At 38.9% G+C, this 23,635-nt stretch overlaps 3 protein-coding genes across 6 annotated transcripts; 1 reads left to right on the top strand and 2 right to left on the bottom strand.

Moving 5' to 3' along the window:
• Positions 1-299: 299 nt before the first annotated feature.
• On the bottom strand, positions 300-5,459 carry fam166b (family with sequence similarity 166 member B). Its single transcript, XM_044144172.1, has 6 exons — positions 5,332-5,459; positions 4,361-4,527; positions 2,594-2,748; positions 1,774-1,900; positions 617-808; positions 300-482 (listed from the first exon to the last, which is right to left on the bottom strand). Exons 1-6 carry the CDS (start codon positions 5,391-5,393, stop codon positions 397-399), a joined length of 789 nt encoding a protein of 262 aa, XP_044000107.1. The 5' UTR covers positions 5,394-5,459; the 3' UTR covers positions 300-396.
• si:dkey-106l3.7 lies at positions 5,423-13,247 on the top strand. 4 transcript variants are annotated; one of them, XM_044144171.1, is made up of 7 exons: positions 5,423-5,505; positions 6,993-7,076; positions 10,466-10,618; positions 10,738-10,903; positions 10,994-11,076; positions 11,188-11,285; positions 11,497-13,247. In XM_044144171.1, exons 2-7 carry the CDS (start codon positions 7,050-7,052, stop codon positions 11,582-11,584), a joined length of 615 nt encoding a protein of 204 aa, XP_044000106.1. In that variant the 5' UTR covers positions 5,423-5,505; positions 6,993-7,049; the 3' UTR covers positions 11,585-13,247. The 4 variants fall into 4 exon arrangements, with proteins under 4 accessions (XP_044000106.1, XP_044000105.1, XP_044000103.1 ...); XM_044144170.1 differs by lacking the exon at positions 5,423-5,505 and having other exon boundaries at positions 6,717-7,076; XM_044144168.1 differs by lacking the exons at positions 5,423-5,505; positions 6,993-7,076 and adding an exon at positions 7,090-8,079.
• A 97-nt stretch (positions 13,248-13,344) lies between these two features.
• rnf208 (ring finger protein 208) lies at positions 13,345-23,263 on the bottom strand. Its single transcript, XM_044144173.1, has 2 exons — positions 22,553-23,263; positions 13,345-15,477 (listed from the first exon to the last, which is right to left on the bottom strand). Exon 2 carries the CDS (start codon positions 14,475-14,477, stop codon positions 13,701-13,703), a length of 777 nt encoding a protein of 258 aa, XP_044000108.1. The 5' UTR covers positions 14,478-15,477; positions 22,553-23,263; the 3' UTR covers positions 13,345-13,700.
• Positions 23,264-23,635: the final 372 nt, after the last annotated feature.

The following is a 23,635-nucleotide window of genomic DNA, read 5'->3' as shown; positions in this document are numbered from 1 at the left end:
GTTTTGGAAATTTTCTGTTTATTTGTTTTTCTATTGTTGTTTTTCTGCACTACAGTAAGCCCCCTGGTGGCTGATTCATTTATCAAATGTGTGCCATCTATGTTTTAACAGTGTTCATAAATCTTAAGGGAAGAAAAATTTTTTTTTTTTTTTTTTTTACATTTGGCAAATGGAGGATTTTAATGTGAATTTCTTTTTCAAATTGTCTTCTTTTTCACATCTTCAGTGTTTTTGTTATTTCATGGTTGCTTCCTCTAATGCCCTGTGACAATCAGTCTCTCAATAAAGACCTAAAACACTTTAAACTGCAATCAGCTTTATTTTTCTAGGAGGTTGCTCCATGAGGTTGCTCATGGTACAGAATTGTTGTCATCTTTGGGGGGAAGCGGGAGGCTTTCATGGATCGTTGATTTTACTGAAGGTCTTTCCATATGCGATCTCAGAGAGCCGACCGAGCGTACCTCCCACCATGAACTTGTATCCTGTGGGGGTTTTGGAGAAACATACATCATCTTTTAAGCTCACCAGTAAGTTTCATTGGCTTCTACATCAAGGTCTTAAGGTTTTAAAGTTAACCTTGAGACCTTGTTGTAGAAGAAGGTTTTGCAGCACAGACCTGGTATATGCCCCGTGAAGCCTGGGATCACGCCTCTTTTGGATGAATAGAACGTGGGCAGCTGTGTTGGGTCCCTTTCGTCTGCCTTTAAGCGTCTCTGATGTTTCCCATACTCTTTTAGTGCTTGATTGGTGGTGATGGAAAATCCTTTGCCATAGAAGTTGTGGGAAAATGGCACATGTCCTGTAAACCCTGAGAAAAGACATAACTCTGTAAGTAAGAAGAGAATGGCTCCCTATCTTTTGTCCAGTGAACCCTATTGAGCAAGTTGGAAGCAATGCCCTAAACAGTTTGGTTTTTCATTGGAGGATGAATGTTTAGGTCAAAAGGTTGAAACTTGGATAGAATAACAAGTTCCCACAGAACAATAAACCCAAATACGTATCAAAACTGAACCAAGCTCACAAATCAGACATTTGGTGTAGCCTTTTAAAAGCCCTACAGCAAATCTTATTGATAATTGTTGAATTTGGCTTAATAGCCTGTTTAAACCAATTAATTTAAATGAACTATATCAATTTTGCAAAGAAGACAAGTCAAATATAATGTCAGTACAATGCTAGAAGAATATTGTATCCAGAATATCCAGAATATTGTGCAACTTCCTCAGTAGAACATTTTCTAGAGAGAAACCAGGAACAGTACTTATAAAAATGGCCTCCTGGTTAAACTCCTGTCTACTGTTTAAAATTCTGGGAATTGTCTGATATTATTTTGGAATGGGATAAATCTAATCAAACACAAAGCAAGTAAAATAGGCCCCACATTCTCAGCAGAAAGAATGGCACGTCTACTCAACAAATGTATCACAAAACTTCTCTACAGCACAAATGTTTTTTTTTTATTTTTTTTTTTATCTGGTCGACGGCCCTTTCTGATGTTGCCCAGCGTAACTGCCGATATAAAATACCCAACTTTAAAACTTTTGATTAATATTAACAGAGATAGAAGTGTCCTTATTTACATAAAATTTCCAGTTCTAAATTTATGTGTGTGTATAAATGTTTTGTAAATGGCTTAAAAATTTGCCTAGAATTTAAAGAATTGGCATCAACCATAAAAAAAAAAAAGAAATAAAACAATGAAACTCTAAAATTGTGAAGAGCTTCTCGTCCGAATAATTATAAAGTGTCATCAAATTCTTCTGTCTTCTGTACCTGGGATGAAGTACTTCCTGGGGTTATCATCTTCCATTTGGTATGGACTTCCTTGAGGTACGAAAGGCTTTAAGGACTTGTAGACAAACGCCTTCTCCAACGCCGCTGTCACCGGAGATTTGGCTCTCTGGGTGAAAATTACAGGAAAATTAACAACTTACAGGACTTTTCAAGTGTACTGATTTCTTTGTGCCAGGTACCACAGCACACCTTCAGGTGAATGGTGGAGTCTATGCTTTGATTGATGTGAGCTGTTTAGACACGAAAAGGTAGTGCACTATTAGATTGGTAGCCATAATGTTACACCTGATCCGTATATGCTTTTTAAAAATTTCTGAAAAAGTGGTAACAAAAATGTAAAAAAGTGAAAAAAAAAATCTGTCTTGTAAACAATTAAATCCAAGTGTAGTGCTGGGATTAACTGATGATAAACTAAACAGATCACACCAATAACCCTTTTGAAATGCAATTATCACCAAAGGGAAATGACCAACACAGATGCAGTTCAGTACCAAAGCAGATCTGCAACAGGTAAGAAAATGATTCAGTTTGCAGGGAGCTGCTATGACTAAAACAGGCACCAGAGAGCAAGTGAGGTAGATCCATGGTGAAATCAGGAAGTTGCTGGAACTTCAGACAAGTCCAACACAAAAAAAGACTCATGGATACATAGGACTACATTATGAGCATGACAAAAGTTTTTTGGGTTGCATTGTGGGTTAAATGAATCCGTTTTTTTCCTTTTTTGCCAGCATTATTGTGAGACAAGAAGAAAGAAGTGAAGCTAAAGATTTGTGTGTAAGAGAGATAATTTATTTACTTCAAGGTGTTCACTGCCGTAGGTGTTGATGGTAGGAAGAGGCTTTGATCGTTGCTGGCGCTTCACCTGATCTGCCAGATAAACTTCACTCTGTGCTTTCTTACAGGCCACGTTATAGTTACAGCCGTAGTAGTTCCGACTTCTTGGAATGAAACCTAGCAAACATCAACATTAAGGGTTCCGTTTTCAACTATTTCAACAGAAGTTTTGCTAAGATTAAGAATTTGTGTATATGGACTCTGGTGGCAGTCTAATTTTACACCAATTCTGCTGCGAAATATCGTTGAATATTGAGAACATGCAAACTCCATGGAGAAAAACTCCAAGCTGGGATTAAAACCCACAGCCTTCTTCCTCCACCACGGTGCAGCCCTAGAACATTAACTTATTTCAGTAATTTAATTCAAAAAGTGAAAATTACATATATACATTCATTTCACAAAGTTACATATTTCCAATATATTTGTGTTAATTTCTGTTATTATAGTTTTCTGCAATTACTAAAATATATTTCTAAGAAAAATGTGAATAACTTCCCATAAAACATTTTATTTTTGACAAAAAGAAAACTTCCTGAATATTAATGTCATATCTTGCATAGTCTTTACACTGAATACTTGGTAGAAGCCCCTTTGGCATGAAATACTGCATCAGTGCAAGTTTGGCAGTATTGGTAATTTAAGGGTGAAAAAACTAAATGAGCATATAAAGAAAGCTTGTTAGCAAAGGGCAGCATGCAGTGTTAAATATATTGTTTTGATGCATGCATAACCATGGCAACAAGGTACCAGCTTTACAACTTGGAGCAGATGATCAGCATCTCATGAGCTCAAATAATACCTGAACTATGAATCTAAATCCTAGAGGGGTCAAAAAGGAGGGGTCATGGATAGAGAGCACAGAGAAGAAGGTCAAACCATCTCCCCCATTGATCGTACCCGCAACTCCAACATCTCTCTGCCCGACTGTTTAACCAGACAGGGATTTAGAGGGAGCAGCAAAAGCAAATGAGGACTAGTCCTTACTAATTATGACATGATTTACAATAAACATAGAAGTAAATAAATAGCTTGATAAATAAATTTCTGTGCCAAATATTGAATCCAACAAATTAGAAAATAAGAACTTTCCCAGGTTATTTTATTATATATAAATTAATATTTGTTAATAATTTTCAACAGATTTAACTTAACATGATTGTTGTTTAATTTTTTATTGTATTTCCAATACTATCATTAGTTTCCTTTTTGCTTCACTTTCATGTTTATTTATTTATGCGTCTGTATGACAGTGATAAATAAAGTATTTTTGAATTCAATTAAATTCAAATGTAATATTTTCTATGTTGTTTTGATTTAAAATCAGAACTTTTGAAACAAAAAAGACAATATAGTGAATTTGAGTCCACTCAGTCGACAGTATTTAAGAAATTGATGGACTTATAGATGCTGCAGACATATTTTCTGTTGCTTTATCCTAATGATTCACCTCCGTTAGCAGGTTTTGTTAACCACCCGCATGTGACCTTTTTAATCCCCTCTGCTGTATCACTATTTCACTTCACTTGTCGCCTCTCCTGAATAATTAAGCAGTTTAGAGATGTCCACTTTGGTCTCATGTTGCTGTTCACAAGTCAAAGACTTATCGCAAGAATAAGAAAAACATGTTCTATTGTGTGTGCATTTTAACCACCAATATTATTACATTCCACAGGACAAATTGGCCAACTTATTCTCTGAGTTGGTGTGTGTGTGACACATTCAGTACCTGTGTATCCTGGTATTGACTTCCGCCACACGTCATCAGGGATGTTTACTGGCAGAGGAGCTATGTCAGACTCTGGGTGCCATGTCCTCTGAGACATCAGTTCAGCTGTAAGCATCCCGTAAGGTTTGCCCATGCTGAACCTGAGTCCAGGGCAGTGCCCTGTGTACCTAATTAATAACACAAATAAACAAACAAACAATTTATGGCATCTTTCTGTCAGGGAATTTATTCTTCGATCCCTTCAAGTGTTTTGCACCAGGTTCTGACAGGTCAGTTGGGGCAATTGTCAAAGCATGACTCTGGACAAACAGCAAATGAAATTCAGATTCCCTTTTGTGTCATAATTTTGCAGAAGGCCAACTGTTGTTATCGCTCCAACAAGAGGAGAATCCCCCCTAAAATGCACAGTAGATGGTTTCAGATTGCTTCAGGTTGCTCTGAATAGTATTTAAATCAAGGCAGAAGACATAATTTTCACAACTAAAATGTATCAACTGTGAAATCATGCCTTCAGACAAACAAAGTCTTACACGTACTATACCCCTCAAGGAAATTTAGATGAAGATTCAGGGTAAATCTTTGAACTACCCTGAAATAATCAAAACCAGAACTCAGTCTGTGTAGACACCTGAAACATTTGTACTTTGACATTCCTCAATGAAAGTACTGAACTGAACTTGACAAGGTTGTAGGATCATTCCCAACACCAATGAGATAAAGGGCAAGGTACTATAAACACATTTGTTCTAGCCTATAGCCTATGTCAAATGCGTTCCAGTGATTTATTTATTTTTGTAAATTATTGAGATAAAAAACAATTCACTCCTAAAAAGTTACCCGGATAAACCTTTCATTTCAAATTAACTGCTTTCACTCCTATTACTGCGCGTTGTTTTGATGAAATGTTGATAGTGGAGCGCCAAATCATATTCTTACAGCCGGATTTTATTTGTAAGGGGACATTTACTCACCCCGGGATGTAGCAGGGACCTGGTGACAGCAAAGATTTGACTTCACGGACATATTCAGACATGTTGGAGCAACAGGTGTTTGGATCCCAGCCTTTCTGTGCTGTTTACTGGTTGCTACAGAGGAATTTAAACCCAAACACACGGATGGACCTATGGGTCACAGAATCAACTGACGTGAGCTACAAGAACAGAACAAAACAAATTTAAATGAAGCAAATAGGGACTATTTAGTATTTCGGGAATGTGACAAACCCCTAGTCGAAGTAATTTTAATACGCATTTTCTCGAGTTCCACTAAAATGAAGGTTGTTAGTTTCTTATTCTTCGGGATTTGTCCAGATGTCTTAGCAAATAGTTCTAAAACAAAGTTTAAATTTTCAAATAATACAATGTAACATTTTTTATGCACATTTTAAACGGACATCACAAACAGGAAACCAGTTTGGAAAGAAATGTTTGAAAATTGCTCAGCTGCGACTCCTGGTGGATTTATCTGCTTATTTGCTTAAAACAGCAAATGGGAAACAAAATCCATCTGCCTCAAGAATTGAGAATCATATGAGAATCATATTAGTATCTTTATATAAATAAGTTTTGGTAATATAGTTAAAAATTAAATCAAAACTTCTTGCTTTTGAGCAAATTCCCAATTGTTAGTGAGCATGTTTGAATGGATAACTTATGTTCTGAATGGTGTTTTAGACCAAATAAAATGTACAAAATTGGTACATTTAGCACATCAGTAAATAAGGTACACAATATTCATATGGCAGAAGAGTGAACAATGAGGATTGATCCAAAAATGTATCAAATCTTATTGTCCTTCTGGAAAATAAACTTCTACTTGAATCTCACATTTTTTGCAGTCAGAATTTTTTTTTTTCAAGGATTCCCATGCATTTTCCTATCAACCGATCTTTTCTGTCCCTGCTTGATAAAAGCAAACCCATAGCATTATGCTGCCACCACCAGGAAAATGGAATGTTCAGAAAAATGTGCATTCCACATTTTAAAATAATAATTCCCATGTGATTCTCTCACCTGGGCTGTGGATCCCAGCAGCTCCACCAAAGTTACCATTTCTATCTTAACTGCTTTTCACATTGTAATTTGTCTTGTCCAACATCTCAGCTTTGGAAGAAAGCCATGCCTATGTACGTTAACAGTTGTTTTCTACTACTGCCTATTGTTTCATGACCAATTCCTTCTTCAATCTTCTCCATAACCTTATCCCTGTGTGCTTTATTCTTTAAACCTTAGTGTTCTTTCAGTAATATCCTCAAACAAACCTCTAATACCTTCATAAAACTGTTATATTTTTAGTGAACTTAAATAAAATACAAAAGGAGTATATTAGCAAACAGATGGCAATTGGTTACACCACACCATGCCACACCAGCCAGTCTTTCCAGAATATTGTGTGTTTACAAAACACTTACTTACTTACTTCACAATTATGTGGTACTTTGTGGTTGTCTTTCACATAAGACCCACCCAGAATACATTAAGGTTTGTGGTTTGTTAAATGATAATATGTGCTAAAGTTCAAGCGGGCTCAATACATTTACGAATGAAAATAGCAGATAAATATGCCCCTCACAAACAGAAACTTGTTTCCTCCATTTAACAATAAAAATCTTTCTTTTTGTTTGTTTTAACAGAATATGAATGAGTTTGTGCATTGGACCAGATGACCTAACAAGAGTTCAACCTGAGGAATGCCAGTCATGTCCGTGGACAGGAGGGTCAGTTCAGCACATTCCTACAGTTTCTGATAAATCCTTCTTTGTTTACTTTGTAGATTTGACAAAATAGTTTGAACCTTTTCAACGTTTTCTTTCCCTTGCATGTGACAACAATGTATCGCCCTGAGAAATGTACTTTGGATTCTGTAATGCTGTCTAGCTTTTGTCTAGCTTTTGAGGTACAGATAAGCGACAGATCTCCAGATTATGGTTTCTGTTTGACTTTAGCATTCCTTCTTTTAGGCTTCCATAAATACAAAACCTTCCCAGAACCCTGTAAACGGGTTGAGGCTTGTTCATGTAACATTCTTAGAGTTGAAGGGATAAATTAGTCTTCAATTATTGAAACAGCTGAATTTCCTTCCTTATTTCTAGTGACGGGTAGTAGCAGGTATCTACATGTAGTGATGTTAAGAGGCGTGGTGAAACAACAGAGGTAGGTCACAGGGAATTTTTTTTAATCCTACATCACCGCCTTACCTGTGCAGATTTCCTCACTGTGAGCCTTGCTCACTTTCCTTTTGCATTCAGCAACGACTTGAGGGACAAAACTGGAACCTTTTCAGAGATGAATTTATACAGGAGCTTTAGTAACCTTATGGAGGCTTATGTATATGAGGAGAGAACTCGTCCGGAGTCCCAGTGGCGACGGGATAATGCTGATGGGCCTCATGCACCTGTCTCCAACATCGCAGTAAACCCACGCTCAGAATCTGTGGACTCTGGAGTGGAGTCGGCCAGCTGTGAAACACCAAATCCTGCCACAGCTGGTTCTTTGTCAACAGACAACACTGAAATGGATTTATTCCTCCTACAAAGTGACAATTTCGCTCCTGCTTCAACGCCTCAGCCACCTTTTCTCTTGTCTACTTTGTCTTCCTCGTCGCCTTCCTCTCCAAACCTGCATCTCAGCAGAGCAGAAGAGGCCCCGACAACCTTGAACCTAAAAGAAGAACCAGAACTACAAAGGGCTGACTCCAAGAGGTGGAAGCAAGTCTATGAGGTGCTCAGCCAACAGCCTAAAACGTCTTCCCTGCCCAAACAACACACATCTGAGTTAAAAAGGTGTATAAGGTCAGCGAGTTTTAATTTGAGGAGGAGGTTCGATCCGACTGTCCCCAATGGGCAAATGTCAGAAACGGAGAGAAAATCATTTTTAGCAGGCTCTGTCGAGCAGATCTCACAGGTACGATTCTTTCAAACTCATTATTCAAACTGTTGTAATCCCGTAGAGTTTAGTTTTAATGCAGGGCAGATTGTGTCACAGTTAAACACAACCTCTTAAATTTATTTGTGCTGTAGTTTCGGGATTACATACTCATCAGTGAATCAGCCTCATGTACGGTCTTGCGTTGCTCAAGTTTGAGAATGTTACCGGAAAGTCTTCAGTTGAAACGATTGCAACACCTATTCACAAAGTCACTCCTAAACTGAAGGCAAGCATGTTATTACCAATACCGGACCTCTTTCGTGTTCACAACCTGTCATAGTCTGTGACGGTGGAATGGATGCAAAACTAGTCTAACTAGGTAGTAGCAGACGGGTGCGTAATGAAAACAAGGTGAAGGAAGTTGAACAGTTTGTCGGGCATGTCTGAACCAGTTGCCAGAGAAAATCAACTGTGATTTGGAATTTGATTAAGAGCTGAGTTAAAATCAGTTATATCAAGAAGTTGTGCTGGAACTATGGGATTGTGTCTTTTTATTTATTTATATGTCAATATTTCAGCCATTGTGTGTGTGCTTGCAGAGATTTCTCTTCTATTGTTACTGCCTGGATAAAGTAATTGCTCAGCATGAAAAGCAAGAAGATTGCAAAGTGTAATTCTGTCTTTTATGCTCTTCTAGTGAAATTATGTCAGCCTGCGGCAGTAAACTCAGAAACTTTGTGGATGTTATATGTATGTATGACTCGATCTCAGTCACAGTAGAACAAACATGTTTGAAGTTTTCTGAGGAACGCAATCGGGTAGTGTGAACCGATAACTGACATAACTGCGAAAACTTGTTGCTGACACCCTTTGAAAAATAGAATCTGGGAACCAACATGAATCTCTGCATTGACTGGTTATGTAAAATGGTCCTTTGTACATTATACAAGCAAATTAAACCTGTCCTGACAGTTAAAACAGAAGTAAATACAAACAAACAAACTACAAACTGGCAAGTTTATTTTGGTTTATTAGATGTTGTCTAATTAATTTTAATTTCATTTAGGGGACAATTTAATTTGTCACTTTCTAGACAAATCAGTCCAATTCATATCCAATTATATAGTTGTCAGCAACAGTGATTTGTTTTGAGGAGTCTTACAGAAGGGAAATTATAGACCTTATTCCAGATTCCTCCCTGATATCTGTTGATGTGTTTTCAGTCAACGTACTTAAATCCATGTTGCTTGTCTGTCTTTGTATTGGTGTATTAATGTATGATTATTTGTGTGTATGGTTCTGTGAATGAGACTATATGTAACTATAAAAAGTTTAACTGTTCAGTAAAACAAAGTGCTTCATAAATATAAAGCCACTTGAAATCCTGCAGATTAATTTTGTGTCAGTAGATTCAGGCTCCAATTAGATGCTGTTCCCTTCAGAATGATTTATATTACAGTACTGTCAGATTCACTTAATCGTTTAATGCCAATTGGTAAGAGGTTAGCTATCTAACAAAACCCAGGCATTGCCGCAAGTATTTGATCAGCACCTTGGTCCAATCCCCTCTCTTGAACGAGACTAAATCAGAGGGTTGCAAAGACAGTAAACAAACAAAAATGTCAACAAAGAGAACACTAGCACAGAACCTCTTGGTCAAGGAACCATTATAGAGAAAAAAATCAGAAGAGTAGTAAATATTACAATTGTTCTCTAAATGGCCAAGTCTGAATAGCAGAGTTTAACTCTGAATATCTAAGCCAGCATTGCTTTCAACTGGAGAGAAAAATACAGAGTAAAACATGATCATATCTACCTTTTATAGAAATACATCTGCAATTCAGATGTCTTTAAATTTAAACATAATTTAAATCTACAATAGATTTAAATTGTTCCTCCAAATTCTGGTTCAGTGGTGTGTTTTGTCACTTTTGCTCACTGCTTGTTCTTTGTCTTTTCTACTGAAAACTTTCTTAGACTTAAGTGTATGAATTAGTGCTAAGTGTAATGGCCAAACAGTTTTAGCATAGATAATAGATCCATCAGATTCTGATGTTTATCCTATAACTGGTCTGAAAATATAAAAATGATTTACTACATAAATCATCTCAGTACATCATTTTCTAAAGGTATTTTTCACCCATTTTGAAACTGGCAGCTATATGAATACAGTCAGCTTTCACAAGATCTATAGTCATATTTATATGTTTTTTTTCCCCCCGTGGATTTATTTGTGCAGAGCTCTGTTGTTTTTGAGGGAAAGGAACTCAGTCCAGGTCTATGCTACTTGGAATGGGTCTGTCAAAAGATGGAGCTGTATGCCAAACATCAAATGCAAAACCAAGCAATGCAGGCCAAGACAGATACTCCCCAGGAACATGAAGAGCAAAAGGTGAGGCTTCCAAGGAATTCATTTGATAGTCTTGAATCCATAATATGCATTTATTCAGTTCTGTACTTAACATGTCAAACTACAACTTTATTTTCTTAAAGCCTGTTCTTATTTTTCAGCATGATGCAGCAGATGCTCAGAAGGAGCACCCCAGGCTTGAAAATGCACAGGAGATTTCCAATGAACCTAATGCACAGGAGATTTCCAATGAACCTCAGCAGCAAAGACCTCGCCATTTCCGACAGAGATCAGCCTCGGACACAACGTTTTCAAAGATGCATTTAAGTAAGGCATCTTTCGCTTCAGTGGTAATATTGTGGTTGTTCTTGTCTGGAAATGAACTGCTGGTTAACTCAGGGTTTGTGTTTGGTGCAGAAAAGTTTAACTTAAGCTCCAGAGGGAAGCGACAGAGTACGAGTGATCTACGAGAGATAGAGGAGGAAGACGTTTTGCCGATGGTGAGATATTTGCATAAGCAGCTACTGAAGACAATGCAGCTAGACTCTACTTATTGCAATGTATTTCACTTTTCTGATATGCTGTAACTCAAGCTTTTGGTATCTTTACAGGAAGCCGTAAAAGAAGAATCAAGAAAGAAAAATATAATCCAGAGGCTAAAACTTGGGTCTTTGAGAAGAGTGGCGTCTGCTGTATCAGACAGTAGGAGGTGAGACATTAAATCACTGAAATTTTGAAATCGAGATTGTTCATGAAATGTTGTGAAAAAATGCATCTGCAATGATGTAGATATTAAAACAGAAGTTCTGCTGAGACTACTGCTTTGGATTATTTATATTTTCGTCTCAAGTTTAAATTTTTTCTTTTGCTTGGTATTTCCAGTGCATGCTGTCAAACTAATGAATGTTTTATCTGTGAAGCACACAGACGCAGTCTTCAGAGAAAATCACAACCCGCCGACGGCTGAGCCAACTGTTCAGGAGGACAAGAAAAGTGTCACCTGATTGAATTAACAGTGTTGGTTTCCACTAGCTAATATTTTGGGGGTTTTAGAGAAAACAGCCTCACCATTGATGCTGCTTTGTAAATGACTTCCTAACCTTTCATTATTCAGCAAAATAACATGTTTTGCATTAGGCATTTTTGTTTACTCATAGATAAAGTTGAATGCATTACCTTTTATATTGTTATTTTCAAAATATAAAAAATATACTGTTGTATAGTTATTTTTTTACATTCAAAGCTGTGGGATTTATAGAATAATGTTCATTAACACTACTGTTTATTCTGTGAAATAAAAATATCTTTGCCCACAACATAAAGTGTTAAGATTGTTAAACCACATGTATGTTAGTATTAAATAGTGGGGGGATAACTTAAATTGCTAAGCAGATTACTCGTTTTTAGCAGTGAGATAAAAAAAAAAACAGAAATCAAGATGGGGTTGTGAGAACGCCACAAAATGGCAGTTAGCAGGAAATGTCAGGATATGTACTTTCATTATTAATTTACAGCCTTTGTACTGAGTAGAAACCAAAGAGAATATGCTTAAAAATGACATGTAGGAAGGTTTCCTTCTGTAAATCCTTGTAGTTAACCTTGAATTATACAGTTTTCTTAATGTTTAATATTAGAAACAGGTATTATCTCATAAAGAAATTTGATATTAGTAAACATGGCAGCATTACCTTGCAGGTTCAAATCCTAGTCTGGGGTTTTGCTATATAGAGTTTGCATGTTTTCCCTGTTCAGGCATGAATTCTATCTGGGTACTTCTGCTTCCTCCCAGAGTCCAAAAACAGGTTATGTTTGTTTGGTTAAAAGGTTCCTCTAATCTGTCATTAAGTATGAGGGTGTGCATGCATTGTTGTTTGTTTTGTTTGTCTCTGTGTTGTCCTGTGAACGGCTGACTACCAGGGTGTTCACCATCTCTCCTCCAATAACTGCTGGGTATAGGCAACCGCCTATCTTCAGTTGTCTGTAAATATTAGCAGGAATTGACAGTGAATGAATGTACAATGCCATCTTCTTAAACCAAAATAATAAAATGCCTCCAACGTCAGAGAAGGTTAAAGCATTGGCAAAAACCTCCTGCGGGAGACAACTATTTTTTGTGCGCGAAGAAATAAAGTACAAAACAATGAAAGCTGTGATAGTATCAATGGAGGAGAAAAATGACAATCACCCAAATATAATTCATTGACTTGAATGAGTTAAATTCAGTGTCATAAAATCAACCAAAACCATTTGTTGTCCAAATAAGCCATACTTCCTATTTGACTTTGATTAGAAATAATCTAGGAAAATGTAGATTGAGCTTATACCACACCAATCCTGGCATTAAGTGCAATTATTCAGACATCTGACAAGGAAACCTCTAATGTCCCTTTTTAGATTTTCCAGGCTTCTTTCATTGGAAACAAAGCCACAGGAAAACCCAGAACTTGCTGGGAGGAAATTGGCCTTTCGTCCTATGAATGGCTTGAGTTACCTTTGAAGGAGTTGGAAAATGTTGCAGGTGATGTTGCATGGTAGGGTTTCCACTTTAGAGCTCATATTTCAGTAAAAGTAACTAAAAAAACAAAGATCTCAGGATAGACGGACTATAGTAAGACATTTAAGTGGCTCTTTATGGATTTACACTTCCTTTAAAAGTCCATAAGAGTGCATTGTTAAAAGTATTTGATACTTTTTTTTCTACAGTTTTCTGCAATTAATATATTTCAGAGCACTGGGGAAAAAAAAGACCACTCTGAGATATTTTTTTCATTTACTTAATTTTTATTCTCCTAGGTTGGGGGGACATACCTCCCCTGGCATTCCCATGTAAAGAGATGTCATGACAAACACATCCAACCAAATGAGAGACAGTGAATATTTTTCCAGTCCATACATAAAATACATTTATTTACTTCGTACTGGATCACCAGCATCCATAAGTCCCACACAGTATCCATCTGTGTTATTAAATATAGAGAGATAACATCTATGAAGGGATTTATTTACTGTACATGTGAGAGAGGGGGGCTTGGCAGAAAGGGTTTAGCTTATAGATGAAAAGAGTGGTGTTGGTGGGGAGCAGCATCAAGTCTTATCTGCAGTGTCCTCACCTCCTCCCTCTTGTCTACATGATGCCACAGGAGGACAACGGGTTGGCAATCTGGCAGGTGCAGGCTGACTGGCAGTATTGACGCACAGTCTGGTAGCAGCTGCGGTCGGCCTCCCCGCCCCACTGCACGGGCCCATTGGGGTCGGAGGGCAAGCGGCTCAGAATGCTGGTGTTGATGGCCAGAGCAGCGAGGCCATAGTCAGTGAACAGCACCGTTTCGCGCCGACATGTGGGACAGGAGATGAACTTGTACTTGGGACATGATTCGTAGAGGATTTGCAGGCACTCCTCACACACCGAATGCAGGCAGGAGAGGATCCGCGGACGCTTCCCCGCAAAGTTATATGTGTGACCACAGGTGGGGCATTCCAGGGGCTCGCACGGCATGACGGGGCCTGAAGATGAGGACGAGGAAGTGGAGGAAGAGGTGGAGGAGGAACGGAGCACGTACTGGTTGACTATGACGTCTTCCATCTTGTAGTGGAACTGGTGGTAGCAGATTTCATTGGCACTGGTTTTGCGCTGCGCCAGGAAGCTGTGTTCCCTGCGCATCAGTGGGGCCGGAGGAGACACCATTGGCCTGGGAGACGGTGCTATGTCCAGTGTCAGGTCACTGCAGGCCTGGTTGACAATAATTTCACCCTCACCACCACCATCCCACGCCACTCTTGGAGCTGGGGCATACCGAGGTTGGGTGACAGGAACAGGGCACTCTCTGGGAAACTTCTCCGATTGGATGATCTTGACCGTGTCCATGGGGATGGCCAGCGGCTGACGCCTGAGGCAGGACATTCGCAAGGCTTTGGAGTTCTGAGATTGACGGGCTGTAGCTCTAATCAGCGCTGAGCACTCCTTGCTCTTGTACAAGGGGAAGAAGATTAATATCCTCCTTTGAAGTCAGCCATTAGACGGGACATGGGGACGGATGGATGCCTCCATGTTCCCTTCAAAGATCTCCCCTTCAAGGTGCTTCTGTCCGTCTGAGTGTCAATGAATGAAAGAACGGTAGCCAACACTACATGTACCTCAAACTCTGCAAGAGCAAACCTATTATATTATAAATAAACCTAGAATTATTGTATATTATTTAACAGTCTAGTTCACAGAACTTGGTAAATATTGACTATATGCAGTCAGATTTTTGTGATTTAACAGTACTGAGGTTGGTGTTCCTGTATTCTCTCTGATATCTACAAAGTACGCAAGAATTGTAAATACTTCAGCACTAAGATATGTTTTCAATCACTGCACCCAGAAGGTCAATACACATACATACACAACACAGGTTAAGAATTCTTAAATTCACTCAGTATGTTGACTACAGGTAGTTCATAAAGGTCCAAAAGTATTTCCTAGCAATTTACTCTGTGACTTGCAAAAGGAAACACATTTTTTCTCACATAAACAACTATTGAACTTTGTGTTTTTTGGCTATGTCAGAAGTTGACTTGAGTGTGTAGGAAAGATCAAAAAAAGAAAGAAAGAAAGAAAGATAGAAAGAAGGCCCTTCTGTCTGTCTCTCTGCTGTTGGTCCAGTTTGATCAGAAGAGCTTGTTTTACCCTTTTTCTTAGTTTCTTGATAGCAGTAGGGAGGAGATCTCTTTTGGAGGTGTTGTATAATGCTTTAGAGATGTGTTGGACTGGCTCTTTGAATTTTTGAGAGTGACAAACTTCTTTGTATTTAAACTCTCAGACAGTCATCATAACTATGCAGAAGGGAAAATAACAGTTTCACAGATGCCTCGATGGTGTGTTGTTTCCTTTTTCAGTGTGACTTTCTTGGTCCACTTATCTGTGAAAAGTGAAAAGTGAAAATGTGTTAGTTCTAGCTTTCAAAAAACAACATATTGAGAAAGCGTAATAAATACAACTCTCTATGGTTTAAATTAGATTTTACAACTCACACCTGCTTTTTGACGTACCCACATTGTACCCTATTTAGAAATCAAAATAGGGTCAATAAAGTTCCCAAAAAAAAAATTACATTAAATTTCATCTTCTTCTGTGCAGCCAATAAAACACACAAGAGTGCTTTCAATTATTTATTTATTTTTGCATTTTTTATTTTTTGCAAAAATAAAAAAAAGTAAAATTAAATAAAATTAAATGCTCTAAAGATCAAAACATTTTATTTTTAATAATTTGTGCTAAGCTTGGGATTCTCTATTCTTTACTTGATAACTCCTAGATTTATAAATTTTGTGTCGTGATCTGTGTTTTTTGTGTTTATTCTGAGTTCTTCTGAGTCTCCGTGTTGTCCTGTCTCCCTTTGATTAGTTCCCAGGTGTGTCTCGTTCCCTGATTACCTTCTGTGTATTTAGTGTCACCTGTGTGTCTGTGTCTTCGTCGGGTCCTACGTCTGAGTTACGTCTTGGTAACGTCTTGGTAACGTCTTCGTCACGTCCTCGTCTGATGTTCCCTGAGTTTGCTGTTAAGTCCTTGTGAACTCCTGTTGCTACCTGTTGTGAGCATTAGCCTTCCGCTCAGCAGTGCTGCCAGGTTCTTGGACTGTTTTTCCTGGATATTGGTCTTTATTAAACTCCTCATTCGCATCTCATCTGGGTCTGCTGCGTTTGCCTCACCGCCACCACTACACCTTATGACATTTTGAAGTGTTGTTGTTCTAAGTTATTCCAGAAGCGACAAAACAACAGTGAGACAACGCTATTCCACACTCCACAAAAGATGCTCCACACCAATAATGAGACCTGAAAACTTTTCAGGCAATTTCAAAATGAATAATTTCTAATCAAGACTCAAAACTGGAAAGTTTATTTTGAAAAATGCAGAATCTTTCAATACAAACTATATCAGAACCCCTGCCTATGTATGGCAGGAGCAGACATCACTGGACACCTTTTTTTTTTTTTTATCTTCCTTCCACTTGAAAATTATGGGCTACTTTGTGTTGGTTTAGCTCATGAAATCCACAGGAGCTAAACATGACATGTCAAAATGTGAATATGTTTTACAAGCAACTGTAAATACATCAAATTTCCTGCTTGACTGAACTTCTTTGTTTTATCGCCTCCAGCAGCATTTAATTAATTAGGGGAAAAACTTCTGTCCCATTTCCTGTTCCATCTTGGCCTCTGCTCAGCTTTGCCTCTTTAAATTTGAGAGATAATAACCATGTAGCTACAGTCTGGAGGCCGACACAGGGAGCATGCCATTCTATTGACACAGCACATAACATTAATTTGCTGCCAAGACCGAAGATTATAATCACAAACTGCCCAGGGTTGATCTGAAGTAGTTTTAAAGGGTAATTACTTAGAGTATTTCCTTGTTCTGTCAACAAAACGGAAACAAGTAGAGTGAAAACAAAACACATTTTCCTTCGATGAAATGTCTACTGACTATCTTAAGCATGTGTATCAAGGCATAGCAAGCTTTGTGAAAAAAAATGTGATCATCTTACTATCTAATATGACTCTCAGTGCTTCACCTTCTGGCTCAAAGAGGTTTCTTGCACAAGACAGACAAAGTTTGTCACATATCCATTAAAGAATTGACGAATGCCTGGCTACCTCAGCATACAACCCCACAAATTAACCAGGAAACAAAATTGTTTTATACTTTGGCTACATATACACAATATTTCTCAGTTTTAGTTTTTTATGGATTTAATAAACTTTTAAATAAATTGGATTTCAGGGATTTTCTTTCTCTTGAAAACATTTTGGTCTATTAATCTTTTGATCCTTGATGAAAAACCATGTATATTTTATTGAATGAGTCATTAACTAGAAATAAAAAAAATAATAATATTTTTCTTTTTTGGGGGAGCGTGGAGAACAAATTGGTAGATTATTATATTATGGTTTAGTCATTTAAAAAATCAGCAGTGCTGTTGTTTGTCAGTACAAATTGCAGCACACAGGGCTAGACTAAAGAAAATGTTAGATATGTGTTCATAATACATGCTTCATTTCATCTGTTAGTGATGAATTAGTACATGGAACAGCAACTGCGATATGTTGAGAAGAAACATTGCCTCCTACAGTTGCAGAGCATCTAAATATAATATAAGAAGCCATTTTTTGTTTCTCTTTACGTCTGATTTCTTTGGCCACAAAGAAATGAACACAGACATTTACTTTTTATCTTATTATTCTAATATTTAAGGTCTGTGAAGATGCAGTTGATGTATTTTTCCACACTGTGTTGAAAGGGCAGGTAATTCTGACATAGTCGTGGTTGTGCACTTGCATTTCTTCCTGTTTGTTGTCAACACCCAGTACACCCAGTCATCTCATTCAAACTGCTCCGGTTTTGCTTCTGACATGCGTGGGAAGAGGTCACAATCTGTGCGGAGGGTTTGTGTCATACTCTGAGTGGGCAAGTGAAAAAATAACGAACGCTCAGATGAACATTTTTGACTTGACCAAAACAATGACTGCCGGATGGCACGATTCCCATTCTGTGCTCGGCTGTCGACAGCGATGATTCATTATACGCAAAAAAAAAAGAGAGAGAGAAACGCACTGAGCAGAGGAGGTAACCTACATAGTGACGAAGAGAGACGGAGAGGAAAAAAAGACAGAAGAGATGAAAACCAGCGCCGGTCCTGCTGTCTATTTATGGTTTGTTTAGCTGCGCACTTCTCTGTGGCTTCCTGCCCCCAACCTTTGCTGAAAAGTCACACTGAGTGAGAAAGATGCCCCCTTTCTCAACAGACGGAAGTGCTTTGTGATGAAGTAAGCCACATTTGACAGCTTCTTCTTCCTCCTCCACCCCCATTTCTTCATTAGTCTGTTGACATATTTGTTCACTCGGGCATAAATGGCTGTTTGCAAGCTCCTCTCAGAATTTTACCAATCACTGTAGCTCACAAAATGCACCTAAGCAGCAGTGCAGTGCTGGAACACTTCCCCAAAATAGCCTGTTTCCTTCTCATCCTCTGGTGCACAACGTGTGCAGGGCACACAGAGGAAGCTTTCATGCACATTTCATGAGGCTGGGCAGAATAACTAAGCATGTAGCATGACTTTTCTGTGGCTTTTACCATCTTGTATGTGTTTAGGATGAAGGTAAAGTCATACAGTATAAGTGAAGTTATTTTTTTAAATCATAAAACATGTGATGTCTATGAGAGATGCATTGATCTCTTTTGTTGTTTTTTTTATCAGATTGTTTTAGCATTTGTCCTACTGACTGGAGTTGATCAATGAAAAACTGGCCGATTCACAAATCCCTCACAGATTCATGAATTGAATACATAATGTTGTTATGTATGCCAATAACAATATTGGCACTAAATGCCAGTGTTGTTATTGGCATTTAACAACATTTAAACCATTTTGACATTAAAAACTGGTAAACTCCTTTATGAGGTTTGATTCCATCTGAGGCAGAAACCTTTTCAAATTTGAAGTTTTGATTAGATTCATAGCTCAGTATGGCCTTATACAAACATAAGTGTGGCTATATCTCCTGTTTAGATTATCTGCTTCTCTTTGTGTCTGAATTTCCATTTTACTCTAAAATCTGTACTAAAACTAGGTGCTGGATTAAATTTGAGGTCAATTGTCATGTGCTAAGAAATACACACTGTGCGTGCACTCAGTCATGTGGGTGTTAATTTGACACACAACTCCCACCTTCAAGATGGAGAAAACAGATTCGCCCACAAGACAAGAGAAACTCAGGATCAGATTTACAAATAGAAGTGAGAGTTACAGGCCCTCACATTGTTTTTCAAACCCAAAAGTTAATGATCAAGTATTCGAGCAGGATGCTCAGGAAACCGTTCAGTTTACAGAGGCCGCACCCCATAAAAGCAAAGGTTTACTCTGTCATACCTTCAGAGGGATTTGAAACATGGGTTTTGATGTTAATGATTGAGTATTAAGGAATTTGCAAAAATGAAAAACGCCTAGAAATCTGAACTGACATTTTAACGTTCACCATTTCACATTAGCAATTAGAATCAATAGCATTACTAAAACGGCAGTCTTCCCCTTTTATCCCTACTAAATTCTGAAGTATTAAAAGAAACTTCCAAGTCTAGCATGTTTCTCGTCAGGAATTAAACCTCAAAATTCTAAGTTGTTTTCTGCATTGGATGTAGCCTTCCTGTTGTCTGCTGAAGGCTTAGCTTTATCTCACCCTCTGAATGAATCTGTAATCTCTCCTCACAGTCTGAAATTTTCAAGTCTGATGAATTGTTGTTGATTCCTCAAAGACATCTTAAGACCAGAGGTGATAAATCTTTTAGAGTTGTGGGCCTTGGATTGTGGATTGGTTTGCTTTCATCTTTGCGGTGTCTTAATTCAGCTGAGACTTTTAAGAAGCACTTGAAAACTCATTTATCCTGACTTTTAAATAGTTTTATGCTGTATATGTATTCTGATTGCTACTTTTTATTTTGAGTTTTCATCTTTTATTATATGTTTTCATTTTGAACCACTTTGAGGTTTTTGAGCTGTAAAAGGAACTGTGTAGAAAAACAAGTTTACTTACTCACTTAGGAATATCTCCAAGTCTGAAAAGAATATTTTCTCTTAATTGGCTTCTTACATCTCTGTGCCTCTTGATTTGATTTCAAAAGACTTCACTGGTGCTGCAATTAGCTATCTTTGAGTTTTCTTACGTAACTGCGCCAACACTGAAGAGTGTTGTTGGCTGTATGAAGCCATCAATGACAGGAAGGATATCAGATTTTTGTGTTTTGTTATTATTATTATTGAAGTCAGATGGGATCAAATGGTTGCATGTTTATATGCTAAGTAGATGAATACAGTGTGTTAAATAAATTGACTGTGATTATGCCTAATATTTTGTTAATAAAGTCACCATACAGCTTGGGAACCTATTGAGTCAGAGAGAGACAAAGCAGCTAAAATTCCCCAATAATTTGGTTACGGTGGTATGAAAATGACTGATGATTAATGGAGGCAATTTGCTGATGGGTCAGCTTCAGAGCTCCTTCCTCCTAGTCGATGAAGGATTATAGAAAGAGCTCATCTCTGTACATCCTGTAAATGGCTGGAGCTCTCCACAGTGTTTTACTGCATCCACACCATCGTGGGTCATCTTCCCGCTAGAGGAATTATTACTAATGAAATCACTTCAGGCATTTGACCTCGACAAGAAGGAGGAGGAACTGACCACAGAGATGTCGGAGGAGTCACTCTGAGCTGCAGATTCCTTATACAATTAAAGACACACAGAGTTGCATTCACACACACACACGTGCGCACGCACACACACACATCCATCCTAGAACATTCTTACCCTCAGACAACTCCATCATGTACAGAGCACCACCCTTTCACATTCCTCCAGAGACAAACAATTTGATAGCAAACCGATGGGAGACAAAAAAAAATTAGTATCTTTAAAGGCGCCCAGCATGTGATGGAGAAGAGGAAAAACATCAACCAGCATTCTTTATGATAAAGAAAACACCACACATGTTCCCTAGAGACTTTCACACGCATTCATTCACATTCACAACTCTGCCCCGGTCAGCTCTATCACACAAGACGGAGTCCACCTGTGTGGATGGGAGCCTGTGTCAGGGCACCATGTTCTGAATGAGTCATCGATAGGAGTGTGCATGAGTATGTCGTCTCCCTATCAATCAGTAATCCACAGAAAACTGTGTTGTTGTTTTTTTATCACAGTGTCATCCTGGACGGAGCGGAGGATATGGGTATTTATGCCTCCGATGTAAGATGCCTGCAGTATGCCAAGTATGTTATCTATGAGGAGATTTGAATTTGTTCTCAAACAGTTTTCTGGCAGAGACAAAAATGTCAACAAATCTCTTCCCTAACCTATGTGAGCTATAATGCTGCGTGTTGGTGTTATGTAACATGTAAGGACCTTAGCAGGATAAATCCCATGATTTACTTCATGTTTTTCCATCACTGGATATTACTAAATTCTGATGATGAACAGGACTGACTTTATGCTAAAGGTGTATAACCCTTTGCCCTCTTGCCGATTTGTCGCACTTCCACTGTATAATGCCTTCCAATGTTTATGTTTTTTATCTTGCCGAGGTGTTGATTTGAATAACAGTCTGCTGTCATTCATGGCAGCAGACATCGGCCATTTTGCCTCGCAATTCATTACAGCCAATTGCTCTTTGTTCTCGCCTGTGTTGCTCCCAAGCCAACATGGCAGAGCTGCACATGCTGCTAAAAAAAAATAAACGCATGAACAATGCATCCCTCTTCCTTACACAGACCTCATTGAAGATTTATGAGGGAAAGTGCCCAGGCTTTTCAATAACGGCCGCGGCTTGATCGATGAGGGCAAATAATTAAAGATGTCTCGGTGCAATTTTAAAGTGGATGGCATGTGAGACGTTGCAGAGGCAAACTGCTCGGATCTTCATGCAACGAAGCAGCTGCTGCCGCACACGGCTTTGCACGAATGGGAGGGGTGCAGTTTAGATGAAGCAGCAGTTATGCAATCGCAGCATGGTGCACAGGGCGCTCTCACTGCAGCGCCGATGCTTGGCCATTATGGAGATGCATCTGTGGCTGCTGACAAATACAGAAAAGACCATTGCTTTCCCCCCAACCCAGCTATCTGCCTGGGCAGACATCTGGCAAATGTCACAGAAACGTTCTAGCCATTATCTACAACCAAACTCACACAGGAGCTATCTCAAATCATCGTTTCCGTCTGATAGGCTTTTCATCTCTGCTGACAAGAAGCTGTGGCTCGGTGGGTGTGATTGGTTTGTCTTCACTTTTAGATCAGCGTGTGAACATAATGCCTTCGACCCAGACCAACATCTGAGCAAAGCATGGCAATGACAAACGAAAACAGAACACAAGCCTTCTTCTTTCCCATGTTTGTACACATCTTCACATTGAAAGAGATGTAAACCTTTGCCTCATTCTCACCTGTCCGCATTATGTTGTTGTCATAGTCCAGTTGTTTGCTGTCTCAACGAGCTGTTTGTGTTGGATGACGGCTTTGCCTTCTTTGTTGCCTGGGTGAGGATGCTGTCTTCCTCTCTTCTGTCCGTCTCTGTTCTCAGAGCATCAACAACATGGAGGAAATGTTAAGATGGAGGAAGCTGTTGCAAGGTGGACACATCAGTCTGCTTTCATCAAGCTCAGCATCATCGGCTCTCTGGTCTCGTTCTCCTTCACTGTCTTTTTTCTTCGAGTTGGAGCTGAAATCTCTCTTCCCGTGTCCTTTTCTCCATCCCAGTTTATCTGCTTCTACTCACACACCATTTATCTTATTCTGTGCAGGGATCCAAGCTTCTTCTATCTCTCAAATGTCGCCCCACTATGTCCTGCTTTCTTATCACTGCCTCCTTCTTCTCGTCTTCAGGTGAGCCTCTGTCTTTTCCTTCTCTCCCTCTCCCCTGCTGTCATCCCTCAGCTGGCGTTCATTACTGCTCTTTCTCCTGCACAGTCCGCTCAGTCACACATGCGCAGTGTTCTCACACATGCATACATGCGCACCCACACACACAGACACACACACACAGTGCTCTGTCTCCTCTGTGCTTCTGGCTCAATCCTTATTCATGTAGTTTATTCTGCCTGCCCGCCCCCTCCTGCCTGCCTCTCTCTTTTTCTCACTGCAGCACTCACTGCAGTGCCTCTGCAGGCGGGATCACGTTTGCTCGTTGCCAGAGAAAATACTTCAGCCAATCAGGATGGTACTCCCCACCCCCATCTAAACACACAAATGCATACACACATGCAAACCCTTTCTGAGATGCAAAAAGAAACCAAAAGCAATGAATCATACTTTATATGCTGGCATATGGTAAAGCAGCACCAGCCAGGCACATGGAGAGCTTGTGAGGCTGAGATAGGAGACACATAAGCTTACCACCAAAATGGGGTTTGTATCAGACTGGAAACATTGAAAAACAGACTCAACATCTCCATCACAGACAGCATTTATCTTTCCTAAAGCCAGAAACAAAATTTCTGAAAAACCTCAAAGCAGCACCCTGAGCTCGT

This window comes from Gambusia affinis, linkage group LG17, assembly GCF_019740435.1.
Source record: "Gambusia affinis linkage group LG17, SWU_Gaff_1.0, whole genome shotgun sequence".
NCBI classification, from domain to species: domain Eukaryota; kingdom Metazoa; phylum Chordata; class Actinopteri; order Cyprinodontiformes; family Poeciliidae; genus Gambusia; species Gambusia affinis.
Note: the sequence above shows the minus strand (reverse complement) of the source record. Positions and strands in the feature narration are given on the sequence as shown.